Source organism: Ambystoma mexicanum, chromosome 4q (assembly GCF_040938575.1).
Source record: "Ambystoma mexicanum isolate Mex_15411 chromosome 4q, UKY_AmexF1_1, whole genome shotgun sequence".
In the NCBI taxonomy this organism is placed as follows: Eukaryota; Metazoa; Chordata; class Amphibia; order Caudata; family Ambystomatidae; genus Ambystoma; species Ambystoma mexicanum.
This window is the reverse complement of record NC_090928.1, coordinates 514,492,213-514,517,578: the sequence shown is the minus strand read 5'-3', so window position 1 is coordinate 514,517,578 and position 25,366 is coordinate 514,492,213. Positions and strand designations below refer to the sequence as shown.

The window sequence follows — 25,366 nt, the reverse complement described above, 5'->3', positions numbered from 1 at the left end:
ATTTCATATTACTTTAGAAATCTTGCGGGAGGTTGCATACTGGCCACACATGGGGCAGGACCTCAACCAATATTTGAGGGGGTGTCTTGTGCGTGCACAATTTCAGTCAAGTTCACTCACACAACGAGCTCCCCTCCAGAAGAGGGAGATGTCACTGCTTTGGTCAGATTTACGAGTAGATTTCATCGGGCCAGTGATTCGCTCCTCTAGGGGGAACAAGTACATGTTCACGGTAACATGCTTGTTTACCAAATGGGTGGAATGTCTCCCGTACCCAAATTGCTAGGCAGAAACAGCAGCTTCCTTGATGATCAACCACATCTTCTCGTGTTTTGGCCTTCCCGAAAGGACTGAGTCAGACCGAGGAAGCTACTTCACCAGCGTAGTGATGACAAAGATGTGGGAGATAGTTGGGGTAAAAAGGAAACTCCATATCGCATACCGCCAGCCTCTAGTGGGGGAGTTGAGAGGTACAATAAAACCATTGTGAGCATTCTTAAGAAGTTTGTGGCAGATTGTCGGCCAAGTTGGGACATCTGATTACCGCTTGTCCTGATGGCCATCAGATCTACTCCATCTTCTGCGACCAAAATGTCTCCATTTGGACTAATGACTGGATGAAAAATGGTGCAACATCAGAATCTGCTCTATAGAACACAAGAGCAGACACTGATAAACGCCTCCACAACACATGAATATGTATCTAAGAAAACACCTTCAGCATGCTTTTGAGTACGCTCAGCGGAATCTGGAGAAATCGGCAGAGGTGATGAAAACCCACTCCGACTTAAAAACAACTAAAAAAGAATACCAAGTAGGGGACAGGGTTTACTTGTACAATTTTCAAAGGAACCAGACCAAGGAGAGTATATTCCTCCCCTCCTGGCGCGGTCCCTTCGAAATTGTAGACAAAGTTTCACCTGTCGCCTACAGGATCCGCATTCCCAAAGGAGAGATGTCAGAAGAGAAATGGATCTACATCAATCATTTAAAAAGTTGTCACCCGAGTCACACTTTGCAGCTGATTGATGAGCCAAAGGAAAATCAAACCGAGTAACCATTAGAAGAATGAGAAGAAAGGAAAAAGAAAAAAAAGCAGAAGGAAGTATTTAGGTGCATAAGTATATCTATATAACGGGGTGTATTTTTCTTGATTGTTATTGTAAAAATGAAGAAAAATAAAGGTGTTGTAAAAGTAAAGTTGCTGTCTTGTTCCTGCTAAGTAAGTTGCTTGATGTTATTGTAAAAATGAAACCAAGGTGTTAAAAGTCATATTGTGGACCTAGTTCTGTGGAGTAATTTGCTTGATGTTATTGCCCAAATGTAAGGAAAAGACCACAGGAAATTGTAACTGTAATCATGGCTCTGCTGTTGTAAATCTTCCGGGAATGCTGTCATTTAAATATCCTAAAACCTGTTTTTATCTATCTCCTATTAGATAATTAACTCCATTATCTCCTAGTGTGGTGAGGACCTCCCCGGGGACCTGAAAGGGAAGGGAGGAAAGAGGGTGCTGCTCCATTCCCTCCTCCTCCGAAAGACGGAACAAAATTTTGGTGTGCCGCTCCCTGATGGAGGATTTTGACAATTGAATCCCACTCTGCCCTACTCTCCCTCAACAGAAAGTCACGGCAGAGTAGGGGGGGGGAATATATGGGGTACATTTACCAGCCCCAGCAGAAATTCCCTTCTTCACAAAACCGTATTTCAGCATTCACCCAAAAACAGCTGTGCTTTTGTCTGGTTAGCACATGTGTGGCGGGATTTGAACAGAGCCACCACAAGAACGGCTGCATTTTGTTCTCCTTCACGTGAATCCAGAGAAAATAACCTGAATTCAGTGTGGCTCTACATTGCTGTTCTGTAATTTAAAGACTCAAGGCTGCTCAAGAAAATTACCTTCATTCAAGACGGCATTGCACTTGTGCCTCCTTTCATTTTAAACATCACACAGTTTTGCAACATGTTTTGCTCCATTAAAACACAGCCGTGCATGTGCATTTCATTTGATTGCCATAAAATAAGGCCATCCCTCAAAGAACGGCATTTTTTCATTAAGAAAGTCCATAAAGAGCAAAGAATTATGTTTCAGTCCGCACAGCTAGGATTTACTTTTGAAATGAGCCAGCACATGCAAATTACTTCAAAGGATAGTTATAATGGGGCTCTCTCTCTTGCCTTGTGTCAATTACCAAGAAACTATTTGCAGCATATCTCTGTGTCTAGAAACTGACCATATCTTTAAAAGCCTTTCAGAAAGTTAATGCAAAGGAAACTGTGTCTGGCAGAAATTACATTTTGTGAAAGTAACATGAGAAAAAATGAACACATGTAAATCTGCTTTTGCAAGGCAGGAAAATGACATTTTGAAAACTAACTGTGAAATAATGCCGGTGCTCGCACAGAAACGCAATTGTATGTGGGTAGAGGGGCTGAAAAACTATTTATATTATGCTCTTTGCCCCCAAAAAGACCAGTCAGCTTGGCTGAGGCCCAGGAATTCCTGTCAAACCAGTTTGGCATAAAGGCTAATTTTGCACCTACTAGTGAACTGATGCTGCAAGGGCATGTGCTCTGTCCTTATGGGACTGACAGTGTGATAATTACAGGTTCCACCAGACTGCCAGGCAGAACTACTCCCAAGGACAAAGGAAGGGGGAAGCCATGTTTGTTGAACCGGAGGTGTGATTTCCTCTACAATCATTCCCAGCACTCAGTGTATGGCTTCAAAGGAGAGTCATGGAAACCCTTTGGTCAGGCTGAACCATGGGGATACCAGTTAGCTGGGGGAGTGGAAGGACTGCCCATACAAGGGACTAATCTGGCCCATTGATTTTAAAAACTGTTGTACATCAAGACATTTAGCCCAGCACCCTAAATAGGCAGGAATTCAATATTATGCTAGCATTTTATGCGATTTTTGGACAAGCACAATGAGACCATGTGCATCTTTCTAGCACCTGGTGAACTGGAATGGCAGGAACAATGCATTTCCGGGTGAAGCATAAGTGGCACAGACATTAAAACTTGAGGGGAAAATATGCCAAATACTAGTATGCACATGTGTGGCCATTTGTAGAATTTTCAATATTGTGTTTCTCCTGAAAATCGCACGATTTTGCCAAAGGGTGATGCATCATCATGCAGAATTGGCATCGAACCGGCCAATTCCTTGCAAAATATGGGATCTGCATATCTGCTTTTTATGATGGTGACTAGTGTAAACTTGAAGTTTTGTTCCATAACTAATTTTTCTAAAAATTAGGCTTGTGAGACAAAGGGAGCCATACAATGCACACACATAAAATGAGGTCACTTCCCCGGAACCAATCAGCCCGGAGGGAGGAAGGGACATCAGTAGCCTGGCCTATCCCATTTCAGGGGTAAGTCCAGTGTACTCCCCCCGCCCCTCAACCCCCCATGTTGTAAAATTCTATGATGTCACTCTGGCTATATAAGCAGGAGACAGAGAGGGACACACGGGATATTCAACTTTCAATATTCCAAGACTCAAAAACCAGATCCAGAGGCAGCTGAGTCCATCCAGGCTGGACCATCTAGATCCAGGCAGAGCCACCCACCCAGACCTAGGCATACCCAATAATCCACAGAGAAAGGAAGAAAGGCAGCTGATCCCCTTTAGGAGAATCCAGTGACCAGACCCTATGCCCTACTGACCTATCCCGCTGTCCACAGTGACCAGACCTTGCCCAGCTGTTCCCATCCAGGAGAGCCCAGCTGCCCAGAGACCTTGCTGGCCATCCAAATTCCCAAACTCAAGCTTGCCTTGTAAGTATCCTACAACCCAGTACCAGAAACTGCATATCCAGCTCTTTTGACCCTTGTATCCTATTAAAATCCCATTTTTTAAAAAAAGCTAGTCATTTCCCAAATTGCCAGTATCCTCTGTTCACCCTTTCCCTAGAAGAATCTGTTAGTCTTCATCTGTTAGCATATTTCTTTTCTGTTTCTTTCAGTTATCTGTCTAAGTCCTTAGTACCATTTGATATAAATTAATTAATTCCCCTTTAAGGAGGTACATAGTGCAAGCTAGTTAAAATTCAAAATTAACCCCCCATGCGCGCAGTCTTTCCTTAAGAATATAGTCATTAAAATATAGCATCAGTAGAACCTGTTATTGTGCAACCAAAACCAAATTTGCCTGGGTATTTCGCTTTTCGTTAAAATCCGATTTGCATTTCCCATAGGAAAACCTACACTATCATCCTATAAAGAGTCATCCCTTCTCCTCAGTATCCTATCTGTTCTGTGCCTTTGTTTCTCATCCCAGAACCTGATTTCCAATTTTGACTGCTAAGCCCCATTTCATAGCTGTTTGCCTGTTTAAAACCTGTGTAAAATAAGAAATTGCAATTCTGCCGCATGTGATTTCTGCTGCATTGTTTTCCTTCCCAAAATTGATGTTCTCACCTGTGTTCACGTTGCTTTAGTGCCCTGCTCAGTAGTCTGAAGCTTCCTTGTTTCTTTAGTGCAGCCACACGAATGTCTGTCCTAGCTATCCTACTGCAAGTGTAATGTGATCTATAAATTACCTGTAAAATCCGATTTATGCCATTTTACTCATTTTTAGGGTTTTCATTTTTCGTTTTTGGCCTCCGATTTTGGGGTCGTGGGTTTAATTTAAAAATGGAATGTTCCCTCTTCTTTCTGACACCCTGCCACTGCTTTCCATCCACAAAGAATTTAGTCAGCCGGTGTTTGGGGGAAGTGTTGCAGGGGGAGTGCATAACCTATGTGCCATCTGTGATTGTCAAGAAAAGTGATTTTTGTTTCCATTTCTCTTAAAGGTGTATGTATCTTGTGTTAGAAGTTGAATTAACTGTGATATATGGTTTTGCATGTGTATTTCCACACTATGGTGGCTACTGGCCTAAATTTTGTTTTGCCCTAATTTTTCATTTGAATTCTAAAAATAAATAAATATTTAATTGTTACACACCAGTCTGGTTCATGATCCATTGCGACACTGGATATTTGTTAAGGTGGGTGTGAGACGGGTTGGGTGCCTTCTCAAGAAAGAATCCAGGAATCAAATAAAACTAAAAACGTTTTTATTGTGCGCCACATTCATAGTCAGTGGAAGATGTCCCTGGCGGGGGTATGCGTGTCATAAAATCCGTTACACCATTGCCGATATTAATGATTTATGTCTGTTTTTTTGGCTAGCCTTGTTTGAGGAACACCTCTGCCAGTTATGTGAACAATTCCTGCCCACAAATGAACTGTGTGCGTTTCAGCTCAGTAGCCCATTAGAAATGTTTTTTTTTTATTTATCTTAACGCGCGCATGTTTTTAAAACGGTGTTCCTTCCTACGAACCCTCTGCTTAAATGCATCAAATGCTGCAGTCAATGACACATGCTTGTTTGCATTGCAGTAAAGGGCCGAGACGTGGGGGCCCTATGGCCCATGAACAGCACAAGGGAGCTGGATATCGAAAGCTTGGACAGCAGCAGTGACCTTACTGTCTCTGTAAGTGACTCCGACGATGATGTGACTCCAGGAAAACCACTGAGGGGTGAGCAACATCGGGATAGAACGGCTGCGCCGGGAAGGTCAGTCCACACTGAACATGGAGGAACAGCTGGGCCCAGCATCCTAAGCCCCCATGTGCCGGAAGCAGACCCCGCATCGGATTTAGAAACAAGCCAGTGAGTAGTGGAATGTCTGTGTTTGTGTGTGATTGGTGGGTGTAATATATATATATATATATATATATATAATGCCGTTTTTCTCTCCTCAGAATATGACCTCTTTCGTTCAACTACCAATGTGTGGGTAATTAATTCTTAATTATCCACTTTGAACATTTTGATCCCACATGAGCTTTTGGCAGTGTTGATTGATCTAGTTTTGTTACCCACAAAGAAGTACTTTTTGTTTACTTAACCATCAATGTCAGTGCGAGTTTTTCCATAAAATGAATGCCAATTGTCGGATTTTTAGTTTTGGCTATTAGTTGGCGTTGTAAACGCTGCCAGTGAGCCGAAACTGTTTTCCTGGGAGGTGAAGGAGGTGGGAAATACAGACTGGGGGTGTTTGGCTTTTTCCCCATCCACTGATATACCCGATGACCATGCTGAAAACACCCCCGTGGGATCTCTTTGAGCTAGATCTCTGCTTTCTAAGCAGGCATCTGCAAGGTAATGGCTTAATTTCATCCATAAGCTAAGGTAAGTGGTCTTGTATAGCGCACTTCTGCCAATAATGTTGGTCTTGCTGTGCCTGAGTCTGTAAAGCGGGAGGTGGGCGGTAGTGTTAGTGGGATAGGCGAGGAGTGGAAAGGCTGAGGTGTTGATGAGTGCCGGGACCGAAGCACCAGTTATCTGTGTGCTCAATATGGCAGTTACTGTGTTAGGGCAGGGAAACTTATCTTGGCGTGTGGGGGCGTGTTGGCCATGAGGGGGGTCTTTGGTTACGAGGATAAAAGTGGACGAATCGCTGTTAACTGGAGTGAGGTGGGTGTTGATAGGGCAAAGGTAGGGTAATAATATGCATATATATTAAGCACCTTGAAGCACTTCACTTGTGTATAAGCGCTATACAAATAAATAATACATAAAATAGCATATATAGTGTGCTAGACCCTATGGGTCATCTGATGGCGTGTGGTTATGGTGTAAAATTTGGAAGATTTAGCAGTGAGCAATTAGTGAGGGAGGAGTAGGTGGAAAGGAGGAATGGGGACAGTGTTAACTGATTTCTTCACGTGTGTTCATAGCACTTATGCTTTATTTCAGCAAATTAGACTGCTTTGTCAAAGTTCGGTTGAATTGGCCATTTAGGCACTTATACCCTTTATGAAATGAGATGCATGGAAGCCGGCGATTCCAGTTAGGTTTGCGGTTGAAGATAAACCAGCAAACGCTGTTCTTGGTGGAATTGAAATGTCTTAACCAACACTGCGTTCAGACACTTCATTTAAAAGCAGCATGTGTGTCCTTGCAGCTGGTCCTTGCACTGAAGTCCTGTTAAGAACAAGCATCGGCCAAGCCAACAGTTTGAGCTCTTGTATAGGCATTAGATATGCATTTGCCAAGCACTGTTATAAGATGCCCAGGTACTAGTAGCATTGTCCAGCTGTTGCCACCTTATGGCTAGGTAGTCCTATTATGATAGTGCCTGAAAAATGCTGATGCCCTTCTTATGCAAAAGCCCAAACTGTTGGATTTGCAAGTGCTTCTGCTGTTGGCAGATTAAGGGGCAAGCAAATACTTTTTTCTGTAGAGCTAAAATCTTGAGAGCACAACAATGATTTTAAGAAGGACTGGCAATGGGAAAATGTGCAAAGTATAATATGCAACGTTTGTCTTGATGAAAGTAATGCTGTTAACATTACAGTGAGTTATAGGCACTAGTTTTCGGTCTGTAAGTACCTTGTACTATTTTAAGGTCTTGGCTGAGAACTATGTGTTTATTGTTATTTGCACAGTTTTATTTAGCGCTGGTCGGGTACTCGGGGTAGCAAAGCATTGTACATTTTACTGACGGGGGAATTATGGTCGGCTCTGCAGCCATCTGACCCCATTAGCATAACATAAAATAATTATAACACAACAATAGCATCACATAACCATAGAATAACATAACCATTACACACCATTCATAAAACATACAGTGCATACAACTCAAAAAGGCGACATTTTACAGCTTCATAAAGTGGCCCTCATTGTCAGCAAAGTAAATCGAGGAAAGATTACACCTTAAAAGTGTAATTAGTGGAAGTTTGAAACTCACATTAAAAGCCGAGTAACGTATCCTAACATAGATAGCTCAGAATACGATCTAAATTGGCATTGTAGGGGTCCAAATGTGGTCACTATCAGAAAAGTATATGAATAAGGAAAGATACTTTTCAAATGTGATTCAGTGAAGAGTGACAAGAAGATTGAGTTATTAAAAATAAATCTTCCTCCAAATTGGTCAGACAGACTATCCCCCTGTACGGAATTTGAGGTTGAGTTGAAAACGCAAACCATATTCACCCTCACAATTGTGAGTGAGAGGTCATTTGCATACATCCATCACCTAATAGCTTCTAAAAGGCACACCTTGTATCAAAGTTTGTGCAGCCTCATGGGCTATAATACATAATATTTTGGGGGATTAAAGTTGACTTAATTGGTACTGGCCACTTTTTGGATGATTAGTGAGTCTCATGCCAACTTTTTTGTTTATGTAATGCCAGTGCGTGACATCTTTCTATTGCATACTCTCTTTTTATACTTTTCATGTGTTTCACGACTCATTTGTACTTTGGGCCCCATTTCACGTCTTACCCCTTGGTTGGCTGTTAGTACAGCATCATTTATATGTGAGATACTCTCTTACATAAAGCAATCGGCCTACAGTAGTGGAGGAAAGGGAAGGGACATAGAAGTAAGACAAAGTTACTCACTGTATTGACTACTGAACTCCGATTCCACAGTCACCTCTCCCGCAAGCACCCGCCGTCCATCAACCTAAAAAGATTTAAAAAAAAATATCAACACTGTCTTATGAGCTCTGCTCCATGGTACATAGACAAACTAACCAATAATATGTGCAACATCCGATCACTCAAAAAACACTGGTTTAAAATGCAGAGGAGCGAAGACCTCCTTACCCTCAAGGCCTCACACAGTAGACGCTGGCCACTCATCATTGAAACTAAAACTGAATATTACTCAACAAATTTGCGTGAGCGTCAGCAGGAATACAGTCCACAGAAAAGTGAAATCCTATTGATAAGATTTTCATCAACAGAATAGGTTGCATATGACAACCGATCAATACTGCAAACTAGGGCGGTTTTGCACGGTGGTTAAATTATGCCTATAAATCGGCTCCTATCATTTTCCAATACTGCTCAATCTGATCTCGATGGTTTCTCATTTTGGAAGGTGCCGGGCTTTCAACATATTCTGGAATTTGTCATTTGGCCTGTACCTCTCGTTCCCGCCCCGTTATCCACATGCATTCATCTTCCTACACTGTCTATTCCTAAATAAGCCACAATCAGCACTCAGGCTGGGCAGTCCAGGATTCATATTCTGACTTTGACCTGTGGTAGAAGTTAAAGGTAGGGCCAGGCATATAAGCCACCAGCTCCTTATGATTGCCAAAACATCTCAAGCCCTTCATGCATCCAAATATTATGGTGTACTCAGTTTCCTATTTTCCAAATCTGCCTTGTAAGACATTACAATTAAATCTGTACACATTAGACTAAACCCATCTTCTCTTTGGCCCACCTAACAGGACCCACATGCATGATGCCATCACAAAATATCCTTCACGTGCTTCATCTCTCCATCCATTTGTCTGTGGCATTTATATACGCACTTTCGAATGGGTTGTGTACTCTCATTCCTCATTTTATGATTTGATATGTTTCGGAATATCTTTTCGACAGAGGGTGCTGTGCGTCACTACGGTCGACTTGATGTCCCTCAAGGGCTTCCATTCCAGGGTCGATGTCATCGTCGATATACATGGCATGCGCAGTGTCCGTTGGCTTAAGTTTCGTTTTTCTGCGATAGCCAACGGTTTGGGGAATTACGACACGCTACAGTTTTTTTCTGTGAAAATCTTTTTTTGAGTACAATGGCCTTGTCTTCAGCACCTTCAACCCCTGAAGACCGGGTTCAAAAAGTGCTGCAATCTCGGACCCCTGTCGGATGTGTCTGTGGTGCTTTGGCGTCAAACATAGAACAGCGGACTGTGAATCCTGTCAGTCAATGACCAGTAAGGCTCTGAAACTTGTGGTGGGTAGGCCCCCTTCCTAATCCCCTTCGATGACTCCATCGAAGAAACAATCCTTCGACTAATCGAGAGGTGACTCTCCTCGAAGGAAAAGGTCAACAAAAACGTTCACGCTCCAGGAGCGGGGTCCCATCATTCCTCGACATCTTTGAGAAAGTCGAAGAAAAGGATTTTTAAATCGCCCACTTCAAGTTCATCGGATTCCTCCCTGGAGAGGAGTATAACCTGTCCAACTAAATCCTCCACTTCCGCACAGTTGGAGAATTTCAGGTGGGAAATGCTGAAAATCTTCGAGAGAGAGAAGCTCATACCCCCTCGAAGGAGATGCTAAAAAGCCATGCTTCTTTCGAGCCAACTAAGGTAGACCAGGAAAGGCGTAAGGCTACATCCCACGTGCGCTCGAGCCTGGGACATAAGCTGGAGACCCCTCGAGATCCTTTGAAATCTCGACAAAACGAGAAATCATTGAAGACCCTTTAGAGTCGAGGGTCAAGCACTTCGAGGGCTCAGTCGAAGTTAAGATCGGCGTAAAAATTGTGATCAAAGTCATTGGCACTGTTCGTGTCAAGATCATCAACACCTTTGACTTCCAAACCTAAGGACATTCAGAAATCTCACAAACCACTACCAAAGAAAGATTTCTTTAAGTCTTTATACTCACTTTATGAGGAATATGAACCCTCAGATCAGAATACTCCACCTAACGTCCCAGAAAGCCTTGTTTCACAAGAATCCAGGCTAAATGATTCATATGAAAATTTGCAATCAGCTATTGGGGTTGACACTTCACCTGAGATGGAATTTGGTTAGCCAGATCTGACGGACTATGCTGATGCTTCCTATAGGCATCTGATGACTAGAGTCATTGACTTTATGGGATGTGGCAGACCTGCTCCTTTGTTTGAGCAAGACGACATTCTGGATAAAAGTCTATAAAAGGATCCCATACTTGCATTTCATGTAGCTCTTCAGAAAAGAGTTGTGGCAAATTGGGAGGTTCTAGAGTTGAACCCTGAGGTGAACAAAAACATCACCAAAAAATATAGGACATCTAGTAGCGAGCGTAGGTACATGTCAAAACACCCAACACCTCAAAGCCTAATTTTTCAGGCAGGAATCTCAACCTCAAAACAGACTGCATACTCTGCCATCCCAACAGATAGGGATGATAAGCGTTTTGACGCTTTGGCAAGAAAGGTATTTTCGAAGGGATTGTGTCCTCCGACGTATTCCTTATCTTTGATAATACGTTTCCAGCTTGCTGGCCTCGGAAATTTTTTCTGTAGAGGGCGCTGCGAGTCGATGTCCCTTGACGGCCACCGTATCAGCGCCGACATCACCATGCCCATAAATGGCCACGCGCTGCGTCTGTTGCTCAGTTCCGTTTTTCCGCGCTTCGTGGGGCCTCGGAACGTCGTTGCTCAGTTCAGTCAGGTTTAACTATCTATTTCGACTCGAATATTCCTTATCGTTCTCGATGGCTTCTTCATCTGAACCGACGACGCCGCGATCCGGCTTCAAGAAATGTCGAGACTGCAGTAAAAAAAAGTCAATAACGGATCCACACAGGGTCTGTTTATGGTGCTTGGGGTCCGAGCACCATTGTTCGGAGTGTGAGGACTGCATGTCCATGACGGCGAAAGCCCTGAAGGATCGAAAGGGGAAGCTCGAGAGAGTTAAGTCAGCCAAATCCTCCTCAAAGGTTTCGTCGGGTGAGTCGAGGCATTCGCCTCCTCGCTGTCGAAAACACTCCCATTCTAGATCTCGAAGCAGCTCCCACCATTTGTCGAGATCTAGACACTCAAAAAAGAGACGTCGAAGGTCCCATTCCTCGTCGTCTTCTGTGTCCCCAGAAAGAGTTTCCTGTCCCACCAAACACAGTTCACAAGCTGAGTGGGAGGAATTCAGAAAGAAAATGTTAAGCGTCTTCGAGAACGCGGCCTCGACCCCCTCGAAGACAGCTGAGGGTGATACCCCGGGTGAAAAACCCAAAAAATCAAACGCTGCGAGTCGCAGCACCCGGCGAAACATTCCACCTGAGAGCGCCATGAGCCATCGGGTAAGAAAGCACCGTCTTCGACGCCGTCGTCGAAGGTTCCTTCGACGCACGGATCGGCGCCATCGACGCCGTTGTCGAAGGGTTCCTCGACGCATCGGTCGATCGACTCGACGCCATCGTCGACATCGACGCAGATGAAAGAGAGGACCAAGGCTCCACAGCCAACAGTGATTTCAAGGGCCTCCGGCACGACGCCGAGACCGTTGTCGATGCCCTCGAGTAGGATCCCGATCCTCTCGAGTTCTTCGAGACCCCTTCCAGTTTTTTCGGCGCCTTCGAAGCCTGTTACATCGGCGTCGACGACTTAAACATTTTCTCGTCCAATAACAACGAGTTTGGCTCCTTCGGCCCTAGAGATGGGCTTTACTCCATTTCAGAGATCAGAATACCCTGGTCTTTCTTCAATTTATGAAGAAGGGGAAGACTCTGACCAGGAAACATTTGGTTTACAGAGAACCACGCTGCCTACTGCAGAGGATTTCACCTCTGAAGAAAGAAGGCTAAAGGAACTATAGGAGTCACTTCATGAGGCAAGTGGACTAGACACTTCCCCAGAAGTGGAATTTGTGAAGCCAGACCCAGGGGAACATGCCGAAACGCCATATAGAACCCTGATGGCAAGAATAATTGAGTTTATGGGTTGGTCTGCGCCTTCACCTGTTTTCCAACAGGATGATCTAACAGATATATTGGACAAAGGCCCACAGGAGGACCCGGTGGCCCCCTTCCATGCAGCCCTACAAAGAAAAATTGCATCCAATTGGGAAACTCCCGAAGTTATCCCAGCAGTCAATAAAAGATTGTCGACAAAGTATAGGGTAGCAGCTGCTGACCCTGAATACCTGTCAAAACACCCGACCCCAGAGAGCCTGGTGGTTCAAGCGGCAACTTCATCCAGCAGTAGGACTGCTTACCCTACTGTCCCATAGGATAGGGATGACAAGAGGTACGATTCTATGGCAAAGAAAGTCTTCTCTGCCTGTAGTATGGCGTTGAAGTCCATCAACGCCACCTGTACGCTCGCCAGGTTCAGTCACACACTACGGAAGTGTGCTTCATCAGCGGCTAACTGCATACCCGATGGAGAGGAAAAGGAAGCCTTCCTTAACATCATTAAAGATGGCAAAGATGCCATGTGCGAATCACTTCAAACGGGCATCGATTCCGCTGACAGTATCAGCAGGGCCATGGCAGCAAGTACAACAATCCGCAGGCATGCGTGGTTGCGAAAGTCGGGCTTTGCCCCTGATGTACAGGCCAGACTTTTGAATATGCCCTTTGACGGCTCTTCATTATTCGGGAAAAAGGCTGATGACAGTCTGGAAAAGTTACAGACTTCTAAAGCAGCAGCAAAATCCTTAGGAGCTGCTATCCGCCAAACTCTTTTTCACCCCTCAGGAGCCTCTGGGAGAGGAAAGTCCTTTCGCTATTATTCCGCATTCGGAAAAGGCAGAGGACAGCCGGCTCAAAGAGGCCAAAGGAGATCCACCTGAGGTGGACGGGTCAAAGGTACTAAGAACGCAGCAGCAGCACGTGCCTCTTTACCCTCGGCATCTGCATCAGTCGCCCCCAAACCACTCTGAGGCCTTCACACACAAGACACCTGTAGGGGACAGGTTAACTCAACATCTGACGGAATGGCAGGCTATAACGTCAGATGCTTGGGCGTTGGAGACAGTTGCCCAAGGTTACTGCCTACCCTTGCTACACATCCCTCAGAGTCATCCACTGGGGAACAGCTCCCTAAAAGTTCCAGATCCGCTCCTCTTGCAGGAAATTGTAGACCTGCTAGAGAAAGGTGCCATAGAACCGGTACCTGTAGCGGACAGGAACAAGGGCTGGTACTCCCCCCTACTTTCTCATACCAAAGAAGGACAGAGGACTGAGACCCATCCTGGACTTACGAGAATTGAAAAAGTTCCTCAGGAAGGACAAGTTCAAGATGGTAACTCTCTCTCAGATCCTTCAGGCCCTCCAGCTCCAGGACTGGCTGGTATCTCTGGACCTTCAGGATGCTTATTTCCATGTGCCAATCCATCTCAAGCACAGGAAATACCTGAGGTTTGCAATTGGCAACTCGCATTATCAATTTCGAGCTCTGCCATTTGGGCTGACCTCCGCCCGAGGGTCTTCACCAAGCTGATGTCAGTAGTGGCAGCTAGTCTAAGGAGGGAAGGGATCCACGTCTATCCCTACCTGGACGATTGGCTGATCAGGGCTGTATCTTCGGAACAGGCCGAGACCCAGCTAGATTATGTCTGCCTCTTCCTTCACAGACTGGGCTTCTCCCTCAATTTAAAGAAGTCACAGATGATACCATCTCAGAGACTCCAGTTCATTGGAGCAGTCCTGGACACTTCGCTGGGAAAAGCCTCGCCACCAGAGGTGAGGGCTCAAGATATTCTACAGATGGTCACCAAGTTTCAAAATGCCCAGCGTCTCCCAGCCTTCGACTATTTGAGGTTGATAGGCCTCATGGCTTTCTTCATCTTACTTGTGCTAGAGGCTCGCCTGAGAATGAGATCTCTTCAGTGGGCACTGAGAAGTCAGTGGTCACAATCCTCAATGAGAATGACAGACCTCCTCCGGATTCCGGACAAGGTAGCCCACGACCTTCAATGGTGGGCCTATCCAGAGAACATCTTGAAAGGAGAACTGTTTTGGCAACCATGGCCGGAGATAACAGTAGTCACAGACGCCTCGCTCACAGGGTGGGGAGCCCATGCCAACGACTTGACCATCAGCGGTCGTTGGTCTCCATCAGAGTCCAGACTACATATCAACCTATTAGAGCTGAGAGCGATCAGACTAGCGCTGAAAGTTTTCCTGCCATCAGTACAGGGGAGAAATGTCCTGATAATGACGGACAACACGGTGGCCATGCACTACCTCAACAAAAGAGGAGGCGTAGGATCACTGCCACTGTGCAGAGAGGCAATGCAGCTCTGGTTTTGGGCAATTCGGGAAGGAATGGCTCTATCGGCAGTCCACCTAGCCGGAGAGAAGAATTTGACAGCGGACGCTCTGAGCAGGCGAGCACAGTCTCCCACGAGTGGGAGCTAGCTCAGGAAGTCCTTCAAGAGATCTTCGCCCTTTGGGGAACCCCTCAGGTGGATCTGTTCGCCACAAGCACCAACAGGAAGTGCGATCTGTTCTGTTCAAGAGAATTTCCCCCGAGAGGAGCTCTAGGAGATGCATTCGTAGTGGACTGGGAGTTTCCACTCCTTTACGCATTCCCACCATTCCCACCAGTCCCTGTTATTCCTCAAATGATCAGGAGGTTGAGAAGATTCCGGAAAACCATGATCCTAATTGCCCCGGATTGGGCCAGGAGAACGTGGTACCCAGACCTTCTAGATATGTCCATCTGCCCTCCAATCCGTCTTCCACTCAAAGAGAATCTTCTCCCTGATGACGTCATGGAGGTGTTGCTTTCGGCCAGAAGACCAGCAACAAAGTGTTTATACCGCTGCCGTTGGAACAAGTTTTGCAGCTGGTGTAGGGAAGAGAATATCGACCCTTTTTCATGTGGTACACCAACTGTGTTATCGTTTCTACTCTACTTGGCAAACTCAGGCCTTCAAGTTGGCACTGTAAAAGGCTATCTCGCAGCGCTTTCTATGTTCAAGCGCACTGCGGAGGAACCATCGTATTTCAAAATTCCTCTAGTGGTACAATTTGTCAAGGGTCTAACTAATGTTTACCCTCCAAAACCATTCGAGGTTCCATTATGGGACTTAAATTTAGTCTTAAACTTCTTAATGGCCAATTCATTTCGAACCACTTCACTCTTGCGCATTGAGATTTCTCACACTTAAAACTGTCCTACTGGTAGCACTAACATCTGCTAAGAGGGTGAGTGAGCTACAAGCTCTCTCCTGTAAACCCCCACATACAATCTTCCACAAGGACAAGGTTGTCCTACAGGTGAATCCTAATTTCCTCCCAAAGGTGGTTTCTGAATTCCATATTACTCAGAAAAGTACCTTGCCTTCATTCTACCCTCCTCCCCATCCGGGGAAAGAGGAGGAAAGGCTACACAGGCTGGCCCCTAGGCGAGCTCTCAGCTTTTACATCAGCAGAATGGCTAGGATCAGGCAAGCAGACCAACTGTTTGTAGGATACTCAGGTTACAAGTTGGGACTACTCATAACAAAACAAACCATCTCCAGGTGGATTATTTTGGCCATCCTGGAATGTTATAGACTAGCAGGGAAAGAGCCACCCCAAAATCTCAGGGCTCATTCAACCAGGGGTATCGCAGCCTCTTCGGCTCCCCAGAGAGGGGTACCGGTCCGGGACATATGTGCGGCTGCCACATGGTCGTCCGCACATACATTCACAAAATTTTACAATCTGGATTCCTCCACTGCTCAAGAGACCAGATTTGGCAAGGCCGTATTACATTCGGTCCATCCCTAAAGGGATACATGACACTATCACTCCCTCCTCCAATTACTTACCACTGCTATGGGAGTCTATCAGAGATAAGGAATACGTCGGAGGAAACAATCCCTTCGAAGAACAATTTACTTCTTACCTGGTAACGTTCTTTCGACGGGATGTTCCTCCGACATATTCCTTATCGCCCCTCCCATCCATCCCCGCAGTGATAACTTCCCTTGTGGTTGCAGCTTTCGCTCCTTCAAGGTTACTAACCGATTCAGGCATGTCTTTTCTTATGCTACAAAACGGAACTGAGCAACGGACGCAGCGCGTGGCTATTTATGGGCATGGTGACGTCGGCGCCGATACGGTGGCCATCGAGGGACATCGACTCGGCGGACGTCGACGTGCAGCGCCCTCTACAGAAAAAACGTGTTCTTCTGCCGGGAGCATAATGCTCAAGTCTGCAAATTTCCCTTGCGCTTTAGCAAAATTCACTTTCACCCTGTCGGATTGTGTAGTTATGGCGGCTGTAGTAAAGGGGAGTGTGTGTGAGGTGCACAGCCTTTTCAGATTTAAAGTTCAACAACGGGTACATAAGTAATAATTGTTTTTAAGAACAACTTCAGGTGCAATTGGGTAATACTTCTCCAGCCACGGAGAGTCGGGCAATACACTACAATTGAACCCACTGTCGCCAGTAGGAGACCCAGGTGCACTCCTGTGGGGAAAGCTCCCCTAATTGACTTATCAAAGTAATAGATTCCTTGTGAAAACCGTAATAATGTAAATGAACAATATATACCAATCAGTAGTAGATTCAACAATCTTTATAGCACAACTTAAAATGTATAATTATAAGCATTTAAAAAAATCTTTAAAAAATGTCCTGTGCATCAAAAGTGCAGTTATACAATCTTGCAAAAAACCGCACATTTCTCCAACTCTTTATCCTCCAGTGTTACCACGTCACACTAAAGTCTTTTGTGTTAAAAGGTCACCAAACGCTGAACATTTTTCTTTTGAATTGAGGTTAGTCTGAAGATATTCAATATGACCCCCTCCACTACTATTTCCAACGCATTTTGGATTAAGTATCCGTCTTCATGGTCTGTACAGTGTTCTTCTAATCTTGTAATTCATTGATTAGCTTAAGAAACATACATACAGTTACTTTCTAATAGCCATAGGTAGTTTGTCACATAATTCTAGATAAATGTACATTCACTCATGTATACTAACCTTCCCATTGTAGATAAATCACTCCTGTTTCTAAAACCTACAATCCGAAATAAACCAAACAAATGTAGCCATTCACACAAGTCCAGTATGGGTCCATTTAAAGATTTACCAGCAGCCAAAAGCAACTAATTTCTCACCTCTATAGCCTCCCTGGTTGTAAACCAGCTAACTTGGGGTCTGTTCGTTGTATTACACAACACTTAGAACTTTCTTCCTATTGACAAATAACACATAAACCAATTACAATGTACTCCACAAGCCAAGAGCCCAGTCTCCCTTGTGTACCAAAAACCGCTGCTACTGTCCTACATTCAAATTCCTACAATGTTTCCTTTGCACTCAAGACAGGAACTCAGCTGAATAACCAAGCTTGTGTGAGTGCACACCTTCCTAAATGCATTCCATCACATCTGACCATCACATGTCCTTCTGTGATGGACGCCAGAAGGCTGTGAATTCGACGACCATCTTGTAGAGCCTAACTTTCAATGTTGGAGGTATGGAGTGGTCAGGAAACCATCACGTTCCACCTCTAATCTGTTGTAAATTACAAAGCTTATCTATTGTAATTACCACAAAATCAGTGTCCATCGAGGGATCCAGAACCGGACCCCCTTTCCTACAATTTCATCTTGCTCCCTGAAGGATACCAACACATACACCAAGATTAAATCTGAAAGGTCCCAACCTCCGCAGATACTTAATAACGTGTTCAGGCTGCCTCCCGAGCCACCTGTAGTCGGAAAGCCGAACGCATGCCCCCAGGACACTCCCCCTTGCGCTACAAACGAAGTTCTTAAAGGTCATCCGTCAAATTGTTAAAGCCTGTAAGTACATTGTTTGAGAGAAAACATTTTGAGTATTCGAGTGTTTATTGGGCTCCAAATAACTAGTGTCTCTTACAATATTCTGGTATTTATCTACTTAACCCTCAACTCTGAATATTATTCGGAACCATCAAATACACTCCGGGCAGTGGTGAAGAAGACTAAGTGGCAAGGATCCGGCAGAGCCGGTCGGGTGTTACAGGGCTCCTCACCATCCCCTTCAACTGTGTTTGTGAATGAGTATAAAATATGGAACTAAACCAAAACCTTAAAAAACAAGCTGCTGTGACTGCACCATATTACTGCGCCAGAAGAAAATAAGGCTGAATCCAGGTAGGATTATGTGATAGGAAGGTTTAATTAAATTGCCCTATAGATTACACGTGTTTCGGCAAGGTGCCTTTCTCAAATCGGGGCATATCTAGATGCAATAAATCATCAGTGAAAATGGTACGTATGCATTCAAAAAACACCATATTCCATGTCACATTGTAAAGATCAAAAATGGGAAAGTCAAGAGAAAAGTGCAGTCAGCCATAACATAGAAAAGAAACGTTCAGCAATCGACATATTACCCATATGCATTTCCCGTAGAGTTAAAAAATGACAGAGAGAAAGGGTGGGGCATAGGGGAGGATGAATAGGGGTAACGAAAATCAGAGCTATACAAAAAATGAAAAATTAGTGAGTGGTTGTGATGAATCCATTTTGTGCTAAATGTGCAGTAAGGTAAAGGGTCCTTTCTTACCCAGCATTGTTTCTTGTAACCATTACTGAAGATGTAATAACTGGGATCAATCCCAACTGCGAGGTAGCAGGATGGGGGAGGGAGGAAAAACAGTGGCGGTTTTTATCATTAGTTATACCAAGTCTGCTCATTACGTTCAGTTTCAGTTCAGACCTAAAGATCCTGATCTTGTTGTGTCAGGGGGCAAAGCTTGCGCTGCCCATAGGTCTATATAAGTGAAAATGCATTTTTAAATGCATTTTTAAATCCATTCAGGGTTCTTGTTGAGATACACCATTACTGTGCAAGCTACATTGCACTTGGGTATCAAAGAGTCATTGTTTAGTACTCGTGCGTATGAATATTTTAAGCACTTCTTTGAATGTTAAAAGCCATGAACTGGCAAGTGCGTTACTAATTACTGCCTTTGTCTCCATGTAAATGAAAATGCATTTTTGAATCCATTCGAATTTCTTATTGAGGTGCACAGTTTCTGAGCATGCTAAATTGCACTTGGGTATCTAAACAAGTCATTAATTGGCACTCATGTGTGTAAACAATGTTTTAAACACTTATTTCAATGTGAACTGCCATAAGTGACAAGAGTGCTACTGTATTAACACAACCGTGCGTCCGTATATTGTAATTAATGCATCTAGATGCGATTGGATATGAGGGTGGGTGGGCTACCATAGACCCCAGGGTTTACCTGAAAATGTCGTTCCCGCCCCGTGGCGAAGTAGAGCTGCGATCCCTGCTTGTTGTCATGTAATGAATGGTTTTCTTGGTAACTTGGTCCCCTGTTTGTGTCAATTGGGACTGTCTGTAAGTGTATGCGTTAGTGTCGGCCATGTTGGAAGGTGTTCGGGTGTTGTTTTAGAATAGGAAAAGAGAAATAAAAATGCCTAGACGTTGTACGTCCTGATAGTGGACAGTAACTAGAAACAAAAACATTTGCGTAACAGATCGTCTATTACCTGGAAATGTAAGGAAAATGGTTGGGGCAAAGTTTGCTCAGATTCCGTTTTGGCTGCTATCTGAGATTTCAAAAAAGGTTTCTAAATGTCCTTAAGTCAAAAATGTTTCAAAATATTTTGGAAAAAGAAATGTTGGTTAACATATAAAGCCTCATTGTAATAGAAGGGCTAAAGATGGGGTCTGATAATAAAAGTGCCAGTTTGTCTCATGTGATTCCAAAACAGTGTTTTGTGCGAATCGTGGTCCTGCATAGGTAGCGTTTCTAAGGAGGCTTGGAATTGCCTAAAAATCATATGTGGTAACCCTGGCAAGGTGCATAACTTATTCATATTGTTAGATGAGGGAGTTCATGTCATTTGTGCAATTATTGTATATGTATTGCATTATGTGCTAGTCCCTGACTGTATCTCATGTGTAGAGGATAGAAATGTTGGTTAACATATAAATCCTAGTTATAGTGGGAAGATTAAATATGGGGTCTGGTAATAAGGATGCCCATTCGTATCATGTGATTCCAAAGCAGTGTATTGTGGGAATCGTAGTCATGTAAAGGTAACATTTCTAAGGATGCTTGGAATCACCCGAAACTCATATGTAATAGACCTTGTAAGTTACATAACATTTCCATATTGCTTGATAAAGGGGTCCAGGTCATTGTACTACATGAATGGCATTATGTGCTAGTCCGTAACTATATCTCTTGTGTAGATGGCCAAATCATTAAAGTCAATATTACAGAAAGTATGCCATCTCATTGTCCATGTTAAGACCAGAGTCTACACTTCTGAACAACAGATATATTTGGCCTCTTCGCGGCGTAGGAGCAGTTCTTGGTTGCCGCCCTCGGTCCCAATGATACTCTCTTTTGTCTTGCAATTGATGAGCTTTCTGCCAATGGTCTGCCAGAGATAAGTTCTTATCTTGACTGCCGATTGTTGAGAGGTGCTCTCTGATCCTTGTCCGTAGCTCTCTGATTGTGCTACCAATGTAAGTTTGTTTACAAATAAATATAATTGCATAGACCACGTACTTGGTCCGGCAATTAATTTGTTCTGTTATTTTTATTTGAATACCATTTAAGTCTCTGTAGGTGTCTGTACTGGTTGTTGCATATCTGCACATGGTGCACGTGCCACATTTTCTAAAACCTGGTCTTGGGTCATCTAGCCAGGTCGGAACTTTTTGTTTTGTCTTCTCAGGTAGTAATGATGGGCTTAGGCTTGTGCGGAGTGTTCTCGCTCTTCTGTAAATTATAGAAGGATGATAATGAATAAAGATCCCTACGTGTGGATCAAGTTTGAGCAGATACAAACTTTTTTAAAAGAATTTTTCTGATCTCATGGTTGTTGGCACAATATGTCGTGATGAATTGTACTTTGTTGTCTTGCGTAGGTTTGGCCTTTTTTATCAGAGTTTGTGATTTTGGTATTAGTTGTGCTTTGTCTTGGGCGACTTGTACGCTTTTTGGTGAATAACCGCTGGCTTTAAATCTATTGGTTAGGAGATTGCATTTTTCCTTGAAGTGTACTGGGTCCGCACAATTCCTTCTCGCTCTTATGAATTCCCCTTTTGGGATGTTTCTGTCACCGGTTCATGATGGCAACTGGTGGCAAACAGTGTTGAGTTAACTTTTGTCTCTTTTCGATAAGTTCTGGTTATGAGTCAGTTGTTTTGCATTAAAATTGTTAGGTCCAAAAAGTTAATCTCCGATTGGCTGCTTGTGCCTGTGAATTCAATACCCCAACTGTTGTTGTTGGTCTAGAGTCTGAAGTCTTCTAAGTCTTGTAAGGTACCATTCCAAATGAAAAAGGCATCATCAATATAACGTGTCCATTTGATGACATTAGTTTTGTATGTGTCCGTTGTATAGATCAGGAGGTCCTCGAACATTCCCATGACCAGGTTGGCCAATGCTGGGGCGTATTTGACGCCCATTGCAACGCCTCTTTTCTGTTTATAGAATTGATTTTCAAATATGAAGATGTTATTTTCTAATGTCGCCATAAGCATTTCTTTTATCATGCACACATAGAGGAAATGAGATGCTGATTCCTTCAAGAATGTGTAGGTTATTGTGTCCAATGCCAAATTGCGACCAATAGATGTATATAGGGCTTTCACATCCCAGGTGGCAAGGTGGTATGTTGGGAGCCATTCAATGTCTTCTACCATTTGGATTGCTGATGTAGTATCCTTCAAATATGCTTGAATTGCTTGTGCTCTAGATCGCAGTATGTGGTCAAGATATTCTGCTAAAGGCTCGGTTGCCCAGCCTGTTCCGCTGAAAATGGGTCTCCCCTCCAGAATGTTGGTGAATGGCTTGTGTACCTTCGGGAGAAAGTATATTGTTGGAATGGTCGGTTTGGGAACGAGTAGAAAACCTTTTTTCTTCATCCGAAATGAGCCCTTGACGGTGCCACCCTTGAATGAAGTTGCTCAGGTCTGTAATGATACCATTCCTTGAATTGGAGGGCAATACCTCGTAACAGTTTGGTGTCTCTAAATGTTGCTGTGCCATTTTGATATAATCTTGTCTGTTCATCACAATGATGTTCCCACCCTTATCGGCTTCCTTAATGACTAATTCCTTGTTGGTTCTTAGAAGTAGAAGTGCTTCTTTTTCTTGTATTTCCTCGTTTCCCTTTCTTGTTAGTTCTTCCCTGTGTGTCATGAGACTTGTGTAGATCTTGTGTTACTGCTTTGTAGAAAGCGTCTTATGTTGTCAGGTGCCAGTTGTGGGAGGAATTTGGACTGTTGTCTAAGCTCTTTTTGTATTAAACCGATTGGGTGAATGTCCAATTCTCGCAAAGTTTGATGTATTGGAAAAGTGTCTGGTTCTTGGAGTGATCTCAGTAGGTGTATGTTTTCCAAGTCTTCGATGGTGACTTCACTGATGGTAACATTTTCTTTTTGCTTGTACTGTTTGCCAGCTTGTGTTGCAAGATGTACTTGTTTAGATACCTAAGTACAATTTAGCATGCTCAGAAACTGTGCACCTCAATAAGAACTTCGAATGGATTCAAAAATGCATTTTCATTTACATGGAAACAAAGGCAGTAATTAGTAACGCACTTGTCAGTTCATGGCTTTTAACATTCAAAGAAGTGCTTAAAATATTCATACCCAGGAGTACTAAACAATGACTCTTTGATACTGAAGTGCAATGCAGCTTGCACAGTAATGGTGTATCTCAACAAGAACCCTGAATGGATTTAAAAATGCATTTGAAAATGCATTTTCACTTATATAGAGCCAAGGGCAGCGCGAGCAACAAGAGCCCAGATTTTTTCTAAAAATACATTTTCACTTATATAGAGCCAAGGGCAGCACAAGCTTTGCCCCGACACAACAAGATCAGGATCTTTAGGTCTGAACTGAAACTGAACGTAATGAGCAGACTTGGTATAACTAATGATAAAAACCGCCACTGTTTTTCCTCCCGCCCCCATCCTTCTACCTCGCAGTTGGGATTGATCCCAGTTATTACATCTTCAGTAATGGTTACAAGAAACAATGCTGGGTAAGAAAGGACCCTTTACCTTACTGCACATTTAGCACAAAATGGATTCATCACAACCACTCACTAATTTTTCATTTTTTGTATATCTCTGATTTTTTTTACCCCTATTCATCCTCCCCTATCCCCCACTCTTTCTCTCTGTCATTTTTTAATTCTAATGGAAATGCATATGGGCAATATGTCAATTGCTGAACTTTTCTTTTCTATGTTATGGCTGACTGCACTTTTCTCTTGACTTTCCCATTTATGATCTTTACAATGTGACGTGGAATATGGTGTTTTTTGAATGCATACGTACCATTTTCACTTATGATTTATTGCATCTAGATATGCCCTGATTTGAGAAAGGCACCTTGCCGAAACACATGTAATCTATAGGGCAATTTAATTAAACCATCAAATCACATAACCCTACCTGGATGCAGCCTTATTTTCTTCTGGCGCAGTAATATGGTGAAGTCACAGCAGCTTGTTTTTTGAGTTTAACAAACGGAGTCGAGGAACTCAAAGTCTCCGTTCGATGACACACCAATGCGACAGCGCAAATTTTTGCAATTAACCAGGTCGCGGAGGCATAAAGTGATACCGACCCAAATTTATTTATTTATTTATTTATTTATTTGTTTATATAGCGCTAAAGCCCGCAGGCATCAGAACGCTAACAAATAGACAAAGACAACAAATAGTGATGACGGGACTAGACGGCAGAGGTCTGAATTAACTTAAAGTGGTGCTAGGTGTTTCTGGGTTCTACTTAAAAAGAAAAGTTTTCAGTTTTTTCCTGAAGGTGAGATAGTTGGGTTCAAGTTTAAGTAGGGTGGGTAGGTCGTTCCATTTCCCGATGACTATAGTCGGGAAAGCCTTACCAAGGCCCTGTTGTTTTTTTGTGGTAATAGTTTGTAGTTTGCCTGTGTTTGATGATCTGAGGCTCTGGGATGGTTTATACCATTTGAAATGTTTCTTGAGGTAAGCCGGGGCTGTGCCGTAGAGACAACGATGTACCATGGTGAGAGACTTGAAAGAGATTCTCTCCTCCATAGCCAGCCAGTGGAGGGCTTTCCTTTCTCCAGAGATGTGTTCTCTCCATGTTGTTCCAGTGATCGTTCTAATGGCGTTGTTTTGAATGATTTGGCATCTTTTCAGGCACTTGCTATTAGCTCCTAAGAGTAGGGAGTTTCCTTCACATTAGTCTAAACCAAAACCTTGTTTGATATACTCATAATGTTTTTAGTAACCATTTTGTATACACTCCCGACAGTGGTGAGGCAGCCTGAGCGGGACGGATCTGGCAAGAGCTGGTCAAGTGCCACAACGCTCCTCAACCTTCTATTCCAGTGTGTGTGTGTGAATAGGCATAAAGATGGAACCCAGCCTAAACCTTGTTGTATAGACTGTAAGTCGTCCGGTATCAGTCCTTATGACACCAACCTGGCAAAGCCGGTCAAGCGCCTCAAAGCACCTCCCTCTCATGCTAAAATGCAAAGCTGTGACAATGTAAATACATCATAGAGCCGATTCGCCCAACAAACTTTTTCCAGATATATCATCCATTACATGTTAAGACAGGTATACTGTGTCCTTACAGTACAGGGGTATAGAATCCCTAATACCCAGCAGTCCGGTGTACCCTGCTCCCAGTCTAGTGGCATACCACTCAATAAGCACTTCACAATTTACACCATCTAATACCATACACCAGCATTACAACATAAGTCGTCCCTCACAGGACTAGCCTGCTCCCAATCTGGCCATTCAAAAGTTTCCGATCCGGGAATTTTAGGATACTCCATCCTAGATGTAACATGATAAATCACACTCAATGTTCACCCCTCCTTGGCACCACACAGTCCAAGCGGTCGATCC

General features: G+C 43.6%; 1 protein-coding gene across 2 annotated transcripts in view; it reads left to right on the top strand.

The window, feature by feature from the left end:
* KIZ (kizuna centrosomal protein) overlaps nucleotides 1-25,366 on the top strand; it is a 2,038,369-nt gene that overhangs the window by 499,765 nt on the left and 1,513,238 nt on the right. For both annotated transcript variants that reach the window (XM_069608068.1, XM_069608067.1), the window contains one exon: nucleotides 5,398-5,671. In XM_069608068.1, coding sequence (XP_069464169.1) covers nucleotides 5,398-5,671 — 274 coding nt within the window. The remainder of the gene's footprint in view (nucleotides 1-5,397; nucleotides 5,672-25,366) is intronic.